Here is a 16,045-nt window from a genome sequence, read left to right on the forward strand (position 1 = left end):
TTTAGAGGAAAATAAAATGTATTTATATAAAGTTGCGTAAATATATAAAATATAAGAAAAGGTCACACGAAAAGGAGAGTTGCAGGTTTTGCACTGCCAAAGAAAGCATTTTCCAGAAATCCTTGCAAAGCTACTGACAGTACTTCCATCTCTCTCTCTCTCAGTCTCTCTCTCTAATAAAATACAAACACCCTGTAAAGAATTTAACACAATTTTTTTTTTTGGTGGGGGTGGGGGGGTCCATTTTTACCACCTCCTTTTGCTGGTTTTCTTTAATCTTTTCGGCTTTATAGAGTTTTTATTGATGTTGGGTATTTTGTCTGGGATATTGATTCAGATGGATAGAGATATAAACGTGCAAGAGCGAGAGAGAGAGAGAGAGATGGGGGAGGTTTCATGTGAAGCAGGGGATCTGATCTCTCCTTTTCGCGTTGAATTCTCTCATGTATAGCTTTTTGTGTGTGACACACCGAGAGAGTGAGAGATAGATAAGAGGGAGAAACAAAGAAAGAAGAAATAAGAGATACAGAGATCCCTAAAGGAAACTAAAAGCTCAGTAGGTGTTAACTTTCTTGATTTTGTTCGTGTTTGTAAAAAAGCTTTCTTTTCACCGATTCATTTTTCCTCCCCGAAAGTCGCGAATTTGTCCATTTTGGAATCAACCGTTCGCACTAGGACCTTTTTCATTGCTGCTTCGTGTCTCTGCTGTCTGTGCGTTTCTGGTTTCTTCACTGAATCAGTTTCACGCAATACACATAGCTTCTCCTCCACCATCGCTCAATTTGAAGACGCGAAAGCGATCATTTGAGCTTTTTCTCGACTAATTATCCATACGCAAAATCGTCTGGTGTTCGTGGGGTCGTTTTGTCAAATTCGTTATTTGGAAATGAGAGCAGGACTCAGCACGATCCAGCAAACCCTAACGCCGGAGGCGGCGAGTGTGCTCAACAACTCGATCGCCGAGGCGGGTCGTCGCAACCACGGACAGACGACGCCGCTCCACGTGGCGGCGACCCTATTGGCCTCGCCCTCGGGCTTCCTCCGCCAGGCCTGCATCAAATCCCACCCCAATTCCTCACACCCGCTCCAGTGCCGCGCGCTCGAACTCTGCTTCAGCGTCGCCCTGGAGCGCCTCCCGACGGCCCAGAATATGAGCCCCGGGATGGAGCCGCCCATCTCCAATGCTCTAATGGCGGCGCTGAAGCGTGCGCAGGCGCATCAGCGCCGCGGCTGCCCCGAGCAGCAGCAACAGCCACTTTTAGCCGTCAAAGTCGAGCTGGAGCAGCTGATTATATCCATTCTCGACGACCCCAGTGTGAGCCGAGTCATGCGCGAGGCCAGCTTCTCCAGTCCGGCTGTCAAGGCCACAATTGAACAGTGTCATAGTTCGTCGGCTTCGGTCAGTAATTCTTCTCCAATTGGATTGGGATTCAGACCTGGAGCAACCCCGGTCCCATCGGCGACGAACAGGAATCTATATTTGAATCCCCGGTTGCAGCAAGGAAGTGCAGCCCAATTGGGACAGCAGAGAGGTGACGAGGTGAAGCGGGTTATGGATATTTTATTACTAACAAAGAAGAGAAATCCGGTATTGGTGGGAGAGAAGGAGCCAGAAGTGGTGGTACGGGAGCTATTAAGGAGGATAGAGAATAAGGAATTGGGTGCAGGGCCTCTCATGAACGCTCAGGTGATTCCTTGGGGGAAGGAGTTTTCTTCGGATAAAGCCCAAATACCAGCTAAAGTTAAGGAATTGGGGGATTTGATTGAGACCCGGATTGCCAATTCGAGTGGTGGTGGTGGTGTTATTCTTGATTTGGGTGATTTGAAATGGCTGGTGGAGCAGCCGGTAAGTTTCGGGGCGGCGGGTTCAGGTGCGGCAGTGCAGCAACAAGTTGTTTCAGAGGTGGGGCGTGCGGCAGTGGTGGAGATGGGGAGGCTGTTGGGGAGGTTCAGAGAGGGGACTGGGGGCCGGCTTTGGTTGATTGGGACTGCTACTTGTGAGACTTATTTGAGGTGCCAGGTCTACCATCCATCCATGGAAAATGACTGGGATCTCCAGGCAATGCCAGTCGCTGCAAGAGGGCCTTCGGCGATGTTTCAGAGGTATCCTTGTTGTTCTTCTTTTTATTAAAACTCTAAAGCTTATTTTGAAATTATTAGGTTGGCACTTGATCATGGAGGTAATAGTTATATTTTCAAGCACATCGATCATGTCGATCTTTATGTAGGGTGGATAATTTGCTTCAGATTGAAGTTGGAAGGAAATTTTTTGTGCACGACGTCCTCTATGCAGGGTGACCTTAAAAAAGTGTTTATAGAACCCATTGTTCCTTGAAAATTAATCATGTCCTAAAATCAGATTCCGTTTCAGCTCAGAAACAACCTTGGTTTTTCCGATTTTCGTGTTTTTTCTTTCAGCCTTTGAAGCTTCAATAACTGATGAAATTCCATAATTTTTACAGTATATTGTATAGGACTTCATATCTTACTTTTGTCTTCATATCATATCTTAGGTTTGAAGGCATTCTATTTAATTCCATTATTCTCGACATACAGGCTTGGCACCAATGGGATCTTTGGTAACTCTTTTGAGTCTTTATCCCCATTGAAGGGGTTTCCCACCCCAACAGCTGCTCCACCAAGACGTCTCTCTGAAAATTTGGATCCTGCTCGAAGAACAAGTTGTTGTGCACAGTGCTTGCTGAATTATGAACAAGAACTTGCCAAACTTTTACCCAAGGGGTTTGAGAAATCATCTTCCGAAGTTAAATCAGAAGCGACTCGATCGCTGCTGCCACAGTGGTTGCAAAATGCTAAAGCCCATGAGGGCGAGTCCGAGACAATAAATCAGACACAGGTAATTCAGCACAAACTGATCCCCCCCACCCCGTCTCTCTCTTTTCATTTTATCATTTTGATGGGTACAAGACTTGTTATATTCAGATGAATCATATTTTCGTTCTTATTCTTTACAGGCTAAGGACCAAGAGCTGATGTGGAAGCAGAGGAGTCAAGAGTTACTTAAGAAATGGAATGATACGTGCTTGCGTCTTCATCCCAATGTCCATCAGCCCAATCTCAACCCTGAGAGAAGTTTTCCTATACCTCTCTCGATTACAGGCATGTACAATCCAAATCTGATTGGTCACCAAACTATTCAACCCAAATTACAACAGAACAGAAGTCTCGAGGAAACTCTGCAGTCCAACACTGATCAAGTGGCCGCTCAACCCTCTGAGAATGCAGTTTCCTCACCAGGAAGCCCCGTGAGGACAGACCTGGTCCTTTGGCAAACAAAGGTCAATGAACCCGGCCAAGATCAAACCCCTAAAGAACACATCAAAGACTTTTTGCGCCGCATGCCGTCTGAACCACAGAACAACTTGCATGAAGTGCAGACCAATAAACTACTTAGCACATTAGATGCCGACTCATTCAAGAAGCTCCTCAAGGGTCTGATGGAGAAGGTATGGTGGCAGCGGGAAGCAGCATCAGCAGTAGCTGCAACCGTGACCCAATGCAAAGTTGGGAATGGAAGACAACGTGCTGCTGGATCAAAAGGTGACATGTGGTTATTATTTATGGGTCCCGACAGGGTTGGCAAGAAGAAGATGGCATCAGCTCTTGCAGAGCTGGTATCTGGATCTAATCTAATAGTGATTTGTCTTGGCTCTCGTCGCAATGATGGGAAATTGGATACGAGTTTCCGTGGTAAAACTGCCCTGGATCGAATTGCAGAGGCAGTTAGGAGGAACCCCTTTTCTGTAATCATGCTGGAGGACTTCAACGAAGCAGACATGCTAGTTCGAGGGAGCATCAAACGGGCAATGGAGAGAGGACGGTTTGCTGACACCCATGGACGTGAAATTAGTCTCGGAAATGTCATCTTCATTCTTACTGCACATTGGTTGCCAGATGATCTCAAATACTTGTCCAATGTCATTGCGCTCGAAGAAGAGAAGCTTGCCAGTTTAGCGAAAGGCGGTTGGCAGTTAAGGCTGTCTCTCTGTGAGAGGACTGCAAAACGACGGGCCAATTGGCTACACGGAGAAGACAGGCCAACAAAACCTAGTAGGAAGGAAAAAAGTTCAGGTTTAGCATTTGATCTAAATGAGGCTGCCGATGCCGAGGATGACAGGACGGATGGATCGCACAATTCAAGTGAAATTACGGTGGATCACGAATGCGAGCATGGCCTCAACCACAACCTGCGATCACCCACGACGTCATCGATGGTACCTCGGGAGGTGCTCGACGCAGTCGACGATGCCATTGCCTTCAAGCCGGTGAACTTTGGCCCCTTTTGCAGTGAATTCAAGAGCTCCATTGCCAAAAAATTCGCCACCATCATGGGTGACAGAATTACAATGGAAATAGAAGAGGAGGCTCTCGAAAAAATAATGAGTGGGGTTTGGCAAGGTGGAGTGGGTTTAGAGGAATGGACAGACAAAGTATTGGCTCCAAGCTTCCACCAGCTCAAGGCATGCCTTCCCAGCACCGCCAGTGACGATGCGATGGCTGTTAGGCTCGAACAGGACGGCAATTCGGATAGCCGGAACAGTGGAGATTGGCTCCCAAGCAGCGTGAAGGTGGAGACGGACGCGTTGTGAAGAGAGGGGGGGGAGGATGCAGCAGGAATTTTGACACTTGTGTCGAATAGACATGTAAATATGGTGAGATCAAATATTTGGCGGGTGTTGAGTAAAGATGGTTGAAAGGGTAAAGGGGTAAAAAAAAAAACAAAACGTTAGAAGATGAGGAGTGAGTACTAAAGTTGGTTAGATTTGACGGATCGTTTTAGAAAGTCAGAGCCAGACTCATCATGTGTCGTCTCACCCTTTTCTTTATTATTTTATTTAATTTCTTTTTATGGTAGTTTTCTTTCATATACATCTATAGAAGAGCAATAGTATTTTTAAAAATAAAAATAAAAAAAGAAAATATTCTGAAGCAAATTCAATAACATGGACGTCGGACGTACGATGATCAATAAATTAAAATAGCTAGAGACAATCCTCCTCCTCCTCTATTAATTGTCATTTTGTATACAGATCATGAATATATATGATGTGTGACTCATGCATTGCATGCAGGATGATGTTGGCTTAATTTGAATTTATAAGTTTCTCACCTTTAAATTAAAAAAAAAAAAAAGGTGTACTTGGCTCATGTAATTCTGTGATGAATTTAATATTTTGAAAGATGCTTTTGCATGCAGGAGGAGGGATCTGATTTGGTCACGATCGATCCAATTAAGACGAAGAGTTGACGTAGTAGTACTGGATGATGATGCCCGGTGAAGTGTTACGGACAAGATCATTATTATATGCACATAGATCATGCGATTGTACGTGTACGTACGTATGCAGATCAAAGCTAGAATGCGTGGTTCCTTTCAATTATATAATATTTATGTGCGCGCGCGAGCGAGTACTATGTGCACGCATGAATCTGCGTTCCTCTTCTGCCGTGACCCTTTGATCTCTTCGATCGGGGCCTCCAGGAGCCGCCTCCTTGCACGCATATATCCACTTCTTAGAATAAGACAGTACTACTTATTCATTTTAGAATAGTTTGGCGGTATCCCATGCAATTAATATTAGATTAATATGGATTAGGGAGATATTTGCGGCAAAATATTTCGACGTACATTCCAATCACACACACTGCATATATACAGATGATCAGATGCATGCCAAACAAAGACCGGAGGAGATCATCGATCAGTATAAGGACCACCAGTACCACTAAAAGACAATGGACCTCTTTTGTATTATATAATGTTACAGCTTGCTGCTGATGATCAATGGCCAGATTATAGATGTTAATTCTCTCTCTTTTTAATTAATATATAGAAAAGGACCATTCTTGATCTAATTCTTTGATCTATATATCTACTTCATTTTCTTTCAAATATATATATATATATATATAAATGCATGCGGCCACCTCTGATCTCTTATCTTTTGATCCTAATTTCTAGATCTCATCTCCTTTTCCATTATCGTGTGTGTTGATGCTGTGCTATCCAAGGCCTCTAGCTATAACAAGTTAAAGAAGCCGTCCAGTGTCCACCCTCAATGTTTCAACGCACTACCTACGTACTAATATTATATTATTATTATTATTGCATTCCTAATTCCTACGCCTGCCTATATATAAAGCCAATTTTTTCTTTTCATGAATCTCTGCAAGGAGACAGATTTGCCGTAACTGACTCCAGGCCGCCTCCTTTTATTTTTTTTTATAAGAGTAATTACATCGAGTAAATATATATATATATATATATATATATATATGTCATATATGTGTGTGTGTGTGGGGATCAATAGCGATTGAGACCTCTCAATCTTAATTATCTCAACACCCTAAATTTACATTATCTGTCATTATTTCTCGCTTTAAAACAAAAATAATTGTAAGAAATTAATAAAATAAAGATAAGATTAATATATAATTAAGGAAGATAAAAAGTGACATGATTTCCCAGTACTCTAGCTAGCAGGCCAGTCAGTGCATGCATGCATACGTATTCAATGACATGTTCATATTTCTACTCTCGATCGCTAGCTTACATTAATTACGTACACGCACGCATGCATGTCTTGTCATTCAACTTAATCTATGACTCAATCAATACATATATATCTCTTTCTTTTTACCCATCACTCACGTACGACGTTCATTTTTTCCAACGTTATTATATATGCCAATTGATTTTTCACATGATCTTCTCATTTATATTATACGCATGATGCAATAAGCTGCATGCATGCGCGCAGCAACGAATTTCTTACCGGCCCTCAATCCTTCATATTAATTAAGATATATAGAGATTAATTTTAAGATTAATTAAGGGATGGGTTTCAATTGTACCGATCGAAGTCCGATCTTATAATTACCGGCCTTTTCAACCTAAAAAGAAACAGATATTTATAATTTCGTACATCTTGAACGTATTGCTGGATATTGCAATTGCAAGATCGAGTAGTTAGCATGCATGATGTATGCGATCTCTAGCTATATAGATAGCTAGTAACTAGTTCTTTTGAAAAATATTTTGGACGTACGGCCACAAAACACACCAATATTCAATGTAACAAGATCAATATTATTTTTTCAACGATTCCAGCCACCTTGAATTTGCGCAAAGATAGAAAATAAACATGAGAGTGCCGAAGCTATAAAGGACAAAAACGTAGCAAATGCAAATAAATATTGGAGGTCTATTGCATGTTCAATATGATCATGACCCCACGCGCCGTCCGTTCTCGTACATCATATGTTCACATTTATTAATTTATATTAGTTCTTAATTCTATACTGATTTAAATATATATATTAGTTATTTTTACGCTAATGATAAATCATATCATTCTTCCCATTATTACGCCATTGATGCAAATTGCAAGGATTTCAATAAAAACACAAATAAAAGGACAATATATGCATTAATTAATAAGTTATATTAATCAGGAAGCATTAATATATGTACGTGTTTAGTCTTTCCTAAATACTCATTTTTTATGAATAATTGAAGAATAACACGTACCATTCCAAATAATATATATATATATATAGTATCTTGATAAACAACAAATTAGAATTATTAATTAGGAAGAGAAAAAGACATACGTTAATATATATGATGTGTATGTCCATATATATATATATATATATATATAGATCTCATGTATACAAACTTGTCGAGAGAGATCAGATAAGGCCATGGATATATCCTCTCCTCGCAGAATATACTTTGATCACAAACCAACGCTGCACTTTTTGTCTATATGCAGAAAAAGGAGAAGGAAAAATAAAAAAGGGAAAAAAACAAATTAGGGCAGACTGGGTTTTCTTTTTCTTCTCCAATCCATTCACGTTTCACAGCTTTATACTTATGTCCCCTTCCTGGTGTCATATCAACCTTTTTGGAATAAAAACAAAACCCAACCACTCTCATCCTCGATCTCTTTCCCGGCCACCAACTTGCTACCTAGCTACACCACCGTTCTTTTATTTAACTAACCTCCCAGCTAGCTTACCCATAAAGCTATAAATATTTTTTAGGAAAATGATACACTTCTCGTTGGATGGTAGCTCCCGCTCTTATTTCTAATTTTTAATTTATTTAATAATAAAAAGTGTGTTTTTTAATAATATTATAACTCCCGCCAGAGCTGAGAGCCGTGGCCGTAGAGCCACCCTATTTTTTAAACGTTTTTTTTTTTTCATCAAAACCGGCCTTTTCGTTCTCCAAAGCCAATACATGAACCACGCGTCCCGTATGGATGACTTTTTATACTAATTGAACTGATATATTGGCTAGCTCATGCCGATCAATCCGAAGGAAATTTCTCACCAAAATCCATAATTAATTTGTTAATTTGTATATAGGCTTATAATTACAAGGGTTGATACAACATAATTTAGCATTCATGGGCCACAAAAAAGGTTATAGTGTTAATTAACAACGTACGATCGAGTCACTGATCATAAAGATTGCTAGATTGTTGGGTTACATGCATATAGTACTACTACTTCACGCGTTACAATATTGCATCCAATTAACTTCATGTGTATTCCGCGTGAGCATGTGTGCATATATTATAGAATGATCCTAATTTATCACTCTTTTACTAGGAGGGTTAGGATCAAAATGTGTGACAAGTAATTTAGGATATTTAATTTGATCTTGATGTCTCTTTTTTTTTCCTTAATGGCTTGTTTTTATATAATTAAGTATGATTTGGTCTTGCATTAGCGATCCTTATTGACAAACTGGCACAATCTCTTTCTATAAGCCTGATTTCATAACCATACATACACGCATATATATATATATATATATATATATATATATATATATACTCACACACATATGATAAATGTTTTAACTATAAAGAAATTCTATAAAAGTAACTTATAAATTGATAATTGATGTTAATTGTTTGATATGATACATCATATTGTAAAACTATTTTTATTATAAAATATATCTAATATATTATATGAAATCATGTCAATTTGTACGTAAATTTAATTATTTTTGTGTAATCTCTTTGTAGTTGTAATAGTTCTTTATATATAATAACTAGCTAGGGCTCACCTACTCCAGAAGTCAATTAATGTTTAACAAATTCACATTATTAAAATGTTGAGAAAATTATTTGAATCTGGCCGTACTGATCACGTTCGGGCATTTTTTTTTTCTTGTTTGTCTTCATTAATTTGCATAATAGATATTTCCAATGAGCTAGCTAGCTGATGATTTTAAGATGCATGAAGAGATGAATGATCTACGCCCTCAAATGAATTTAATCTAGCAATCATATTGTCAAGTGGCCAAATTACCATTATGATATTTAATTCCTTGGTGGATGTGAGCTCTAAATATACACATAATAATAATACTAATAAGATTTGAATAAATGATTGGACTTTGACTTTTATTAATTTTATTTTTTATTTTTTTATCTTCATAACAAAGATTAAGACGTTCGTGGAAAAATTATGAAAATATTTAATTTTTCATATTCTAGAACATGCATGTTGAACAGAGTGCGCCATTATCAATCTCGAATTACTTATTCAAACAAATAAAACACCATCGATCGTGCAATTAAGAAATTATTGAAGTTTGAGGGTTTAAATATACTAAGTACTGTATATATATATATATATATATGTGTGTGTGTGTGTGTATTCGGTGTTAATTAATTAATTGATGTGTGCTAGCTATAGCTAGCTAGCAGAGCGGTGTAGAACAAGCAGCTAGCAGTACTAGACGATCATCGTGTGTAGAACAAGCTAAACACGCGTGTTTAGCTGCTAGCTAGGGTTTGAGATCGATCCATTAATAGTACGTACGTACCCTGCAGGCCACCTGCATCATTAATTTCCTGAGAGAGTTTGATGAGTTTTCTTACATATTAGCTAGGACTATGTGTCGAGCCAGTAAAAAAATTATGTCGTTTGAGAGACAAAAAAGGGTACAAGTACGATATATAATATATATATATCTATCAGTTCAAATTGGTTGTCTGGGGTTTTGGGTAGGCCGGGTCCGGTGCATGAATGTATAATATATATATATATATATATATATATATATATATTATATGCAACGTAATTAATTAAGGAAAGTACACCTCCAGCGAGGAACACATGAGGAAACAAACCACAAAAGGCCATGATCATCAGGCAGGCAATTCACGCACCAAAAGCAGAGCCAACGCGTTTTAAGCATGCACGTATGTACGTACACACGCCTTTATAACTCTCTTTGCTTTTATTGTTCTCGTCTGCTACTGCATGCTTCATGACCCCACTCTCACCAGCATTATTGCTAATAAATTCAATCACCAATTACGAGTACATGATCATCATGTACTATTGATCAGTTTTTGTATTTTGATTTCCATCTATTTCTCGGTTTTCAATGAAAATCATATGGGAATATTACATGATACACATATGAGTTACATACATTTCTTTTTGTCTTCTTTAAAGCCATGGTCCATGCATGCATGAGAGTAATTATAAAGTATTTCAGGACACAGCAAAGTCTCATTTTATCTTAAGATATCATGTTAATTAAAATTAGTATTTATATAAGAAATTTTAGTTATATGACATATTATGATAATTAGATAAGATCAGTATCATGTCATACATTTTTTTTTAATCAAAACATACCTCTATATTTCATTAAGAAGAATTAATTACAATTTTATCCTGTAAAATCAAACTATATAGACCCTCGGGGCCATCTTCTATCCAGACTAAATCTTCATCTATATTCAAAGCAAACTTTGCTTAATAATCTGCAACTTTATTTACCTCCCTAAATGTGTGAGTAACTATCCATTGGGGTTTGTTGTTTAACATATCCCTTACATTTTCAATTATCTGGCATCCTCATTCCCAACTCTCATCTATGTTATTTACAGCTTTAACAATGCACAAAGCATCACCTTCTAGCTTAGCTTCTCCCACTTGTAGCTCCTCCCATAACTTCATTGCTTTCCACAAGGCCACAACTTCTACTTGGGTTGCTGTCATAGCATTTGATTGTGGCATACAAGCAGAAAACAGAATGTCCCCCTCTTGATCTCGACAAACAATCCCAGCTCCCATCCTCTTATTGTCCTTCACAAAAGCAACATCCCAATTGACTTTTGTCACCCCCTTCCTAGGCTTTCTCCTTTCTCCATCTCACCAATTCTCTTATTGTAGGATTTCTCTTTTGGCTCTCTATGCAATTAGCTTTTTTGAATTCAAATCTTAATATTTTAGCTTATTTGGAAATGTTGGCAGGACTGTTAAAATGTGCTTAAAAAATAAATATGTTTCTCCTCAGTTAGATGTTTTTCAAAACTATAGCAACCAGTTCCAAATCTTCCATACTCAGAGACTGTATCAATTTCTTACAAACCATCCCAAAATCCACCTCTTATGATGACCACTTCTGAATTGGACTGCTCCCATCTGCCCAAACATCCATTATTGCACCACAACTGATGCAGGAGGATCCGAGTCAAATGATGCTGAGTTGTTAGACTGCACGTTGACTGCACTGAAATACCTTAAGGTGGCAAATCAGAGCAAAGAGGGTAGGAAATTGTGATCTTTCCTTAATTGGGTATATGACTACAAGTATCAGAATCACACATATGACCCCAATTCGGAAATATTTTTTTGGCGCGCACGTCGTGGGCACCCAGCTATGCTCGGTGTGCATAATTTTTTAGGCCAAATTCTACTATTTTCCCCTCTGATTTCTTATTTTTAGTTATTTTTTTTACCTTTTATGGTAATATTTCATTTACTATTTTGGATTGATTTTGAACTCGATTTGGGCCAGATTTTTTACAGATTACTTCTTTTATTACGTATTTAATTTTGGTTTGATTATTGGGATTTTGCTATTTTTGGTAAAATTCCGATACAATCGATTTTCAGCTATTACAGACCGGCTTGTGGGTTGATTTCGTGATTCTTGGATATTGATAATTTTGATTGAACATCATAGTCGTTTTCTCTGTGTTTTTGAGCGATTCTCTTATCTTCTTTTCTGTGAATTATCTGTTGAAACTAGGTGTCAGAATAATCGATATTCTGTCCGGCGTCAACAACTCCACAAAGCATGACAAATTGTTTTTTCATATCTATTACAAATTGGACAATTAGAATTTTTAAGTACCTTCATTTTGTATATGTTCCTTCTAGTTGGCAAGCAATTATTTAAAACTTTCCAAATGAACAGCTTTGTGACCCTTGATACTTTTAGCCTCCAAATATCACTCAATCCTTCCTTTTCAAAAGAAGTCTTTGAGGACTCTCCTAGTATCCTTCTTCTTCTTTGCATTTCAAAGTGACATGCAGACTTCACATTGAAAATCCCACTATTTGAAGGTGCTCAAATTTGCTTGTTTGACCTGCCAGTTTTACTAATTGGTAGCTTGCATATAATTTTATCCTCACTTTCATTGAAAGCTTCCTTCACTGCTTCCTTCTTCCACTCACCCTTGTCTTCATCAATAAGCACTGCCACCTTATCCAACCTAGAGAGACACTTGACAAGAGATTGAATTTTGTAGGAGGAAAGTTGAGGAATATTCCATTTACCTCCCATATTTTTATACTCTTTCCATTGTCAACCCTCCACACTAGCATCTCCTTTAACAGATACATAGCCCCCCACAAGCTTCTCCAAATTAATGAAGACTTTCTGCCAAGCTTTGCATCCAACATACCAAAAGACTTAATATACTTGTCATGCAAGACCCTGGCTGTAATGGATCTTGAATTTAACAAGACTCTCCAGCATTGTTTTGCTAAGAGAGCCTTATTAAAACTCTCGAGCTCCCTGAATCCAAGGCCTCCACAATTTTTTGAAGCTCCAATTTTATCCTAGCCCATCCACCTTATTTTTTTGTCATTCCCTTTGAAACTCCACCAGAATTTCCACATCTCTACTACTATCTCCTTACAAAAATTTTTTGGGAGTGCAAAGACACTCATACAGTAAGTACGGATTGATTGAATCACAACCTTTAACATGACTTTTTTCCTAGCAGGGGACAGGAAATGATTCATCCAATTGTGAATTATTTGTCACGTTCTATCTTTGATACATCTGAAAGTGTCACACCTGGATTTCTCAACCATTCCAGGTAATCCAAGGTACTTTTCAAAGTTGTTCTGAACTCGAGCACATAGGTCTACTATAATCCTCTCCCAGTCCCCTTTTCTGCCATTTGAGCTAAACGTACATGATGGTGGTCTTCTACTTATTGAGGCATTGCCTTGAAGCCCTTTCATAAAGCTGTAAAATACCCTTTATCCACACTCATTCCTCCCAACATGCTCTTCCAAAGATAATGCAGTTATCAGCAAAGAGGAGATGAGTAAGTGTTACTCCTCCTTTTGCCACTGTCACACCTCTAATCATGTATGCCCCTTCTGCCTCATTGAGTAAGCCACTCAAGCCTTCCACACATAATAAGAAAATGTATGGAGAAATGAGACATCCCTGCCTCAAACCTCTCGTTGAAATTATCATCTCTCCAGGTTGTCCATTCAGCAGCACATCATATGACACAGTAGTAATGCAGTCCATGATCAAACTGATCCATCTCTTCCCAAACCCCATTTTCACCATTATTGCCTCAAGGTAGCTCCACTCAACTTTGTCATAGGTTTTTGAAATGTCTAGGTTCAAAACCATAGCCCCCATCTTACCCTTAAGTCTTGTTTTCATAGAATGTAGAGCCTCATAAGCTACCACTATATTATTAATGATCAATCTGCCTGGGATAAAGGCATTTTGATTCTGCGAGACCACACTATTGAATACTTTTTTCAACCTGTTAACCAAGGATTTTTCAATGAGTTTGTTAGCCAGTATTTTTTCAATGAGCTTGTACAAGATATTGCACAAGTCTATTGGCCTAAAATCACCCACATTCACAAGCTCAAACAACTTTGGAATTAAGGCAATATAAGTGAAATTCAAAGATCTTTCAATTTTACCATCATTAAGGAAGATCAAAGCTGCTTCATTGACTTCTCCACCCACAGTCCTCCATAGATTCTGGTAAGAGCATGCATTGTAGCCATATCGACCAAGAGACTTATGAGGGCCCATATCTGTCAAAGCTATCTCCACCTCCTCCCTACAAAACCTTTTTTCCAACACCTCATTCATACAACTTGTTACTCTTGTATTAATGGGGGCGTATGCATTCCTCAATAGTCACTGTTGAGGAGAATTCAGATTTGCACACATCAGAAAAATGCCTCTTGAAGGCATCATCAATCTCATCCTCTTCAAATCTCAAAACTGATTGAGCATCCACTACTGACAATACTTTATTTCTTTTCTTCCTTTGATTGGCACAAGCATGGAAAAACTTTGTGTTCTTATCTCTCAAATTGTACCAATTCCTTTTTACCCTCTGCATCCATTAGGTTCTCCTACTCAAACAATTTCCCCACCTCTCTCTTAAGCCTTTTTTATTCAACTACAACCTCAGGACCCTCCATATCTTGCAAATCCTTTATCTTTTTTTTTTTTTCTAACAGTTCAATCTTTCATTCTCTTTCCCAGTCCCTCTTACTGAATCCCTTTGTTAGCTCACCACTACATCTTAGTAACAGGTTCTGTACCTACTTAATGGGTTCGAGAGTCATCTGTTTTCCCTCCCACACTTTTTTCACCACCATCTCATAAGCCTCCTCCTTTAGCCAACTAGTTTCAAACTTAAACCAGAATTTTTTTTTTCCTCTCCCATACTTTTCATTCCTAGTAGTCATTAACAAAGGTTTATGGTCTGAACTTCTTGCAACCCAACCTCCACCTTTACTAACTGGAATCTCCCTCTCCATTCCTTATTTGCTACATATCTGTCAAGTCTATCTTTGGTAAAAGTATGATCTTCATGACCATTTTTTCATGTAAAACAGTCCCCAACATATCCCATATCAAATAAATCATTTGTTTCTAAGGCCTCCCGAAACATCCTCATCTGACCCTCAGGTCTCAACTGACCTCCTTTCTTTTCACTTTGGGTCAGAATTTCGTTAAAGTCCCCTGCAACACACCAGTCTCTTCCTTCACTAGGTTTAAACCTAGACAATAACTCCCAGGTGAACTTTCTCTTGGCTGCCTCAAGGTGTCCATAGAAACCAGTGAAATTTCACTCTTTTGCAGTGCCTTCTTTAACACTGGCATTGATATGTCATTGAGAGAAATTAAGGATCTTCACTTTTATTTAACAATCCCAAAATAGAGCCAAACCTCCTCTCCTACCTACTAAGTCAACCACAAAACAACCTTCCATTCCCAACTTTGCTTTCAGTCCTTCCACTCTTCTTGTTTTCACCATAGTCTCCATCAAAAAAATTAATTCAGGCCTCTTATCCTTAACCAAAAGGCTTAAGGTCTTGAATTGTCCAAGGGTTGCCAAGCCCTCGGCAGTTCCAAACTAAGATTTTCATTGATCTTGGTGGGCCCCCACCATACAGTTTGAATTCACACCTCCCACTTCTACAATTCCCATTCCCATTCTTTTACCTCTCCCCTCCATTGTCTCAACCTCATTAGTATTACACGCTATATTTCTTTTCAAAGCCATATTAGATATTAGAGACTCACCATGAGCTTTATGGACACGAGCTCTCCTATTCCAACTGCTGGTTCTATTTCTTTTTTGTTCATTATCATACTGCATATCTGCTACGAAGAATTCACTGTCAATAGCAGGTGAGTTCCCTTCCTTAGGATCTTCTATTGAGCTTACTGTGATTGGCTACTTGACTTTTCCTACTTTGATCACCAATGGTTTCTCAACCCCTTGTGTCATCATAGTCACCTCTGCCTCCCATATACCATCGGCCTCTATACTCCCTTTATCCTTCATCAAAACATCTCTACCTGTCACCTCCTCTCCATTTTCCCCCTGATCAGTACTCATAGAACTGCCTCCCATTCCTGAGACTTTTGACTGCCTTTCAACACAATAACGACTTACTGTTGAGG

At 38.8% G+C, this 16,045-nt stretch overlaps 1 protein-coding gene across 1 annotated transcript; it reads left to right on the plus strand.

Annotated features, from left to right (window-relative positions):
• The first annotated feature begins 226 nt into the window (after window positions 1–226).
• Window positions 227–4,620, plus strand: LOC108981504 (protein SUPPRESSOR OF MAX2 1-like). Its single transcript, XM_035693213.1, has 3 exons — window positions 227–2,103; window positions 2,557–2,857; window positions 2,976–4,620. Exons 1-3 carry the CDS (start codon window positions 887–889, stop codon window positions 4,608–4,610), a joined length of 3,153 nt encoding a protein of 1,050 aa, XP_035549106.1. The 5' UTR covers window positions 227–886; the 3' UTR covers window positions 4,611–4,620.
• The last annotated feature ends 11,425 nt before the right edge of the window (window positions 4,621–16,045 follow it).

The sequence above is a fragment of the Juglans regia genome, chromosome 8 (genome assembly GCF_001411555.2).
Source record: "Juglans regia cultivar Chandler chromosome 8, Walnut 2.0, whole genome shotgun sequence".
NCBI lineage: Eukaryota > Viridiplantae > Streptophyta > Magnoliopsida > Fagales > Juglandaceae > Juglans > Juglans regia.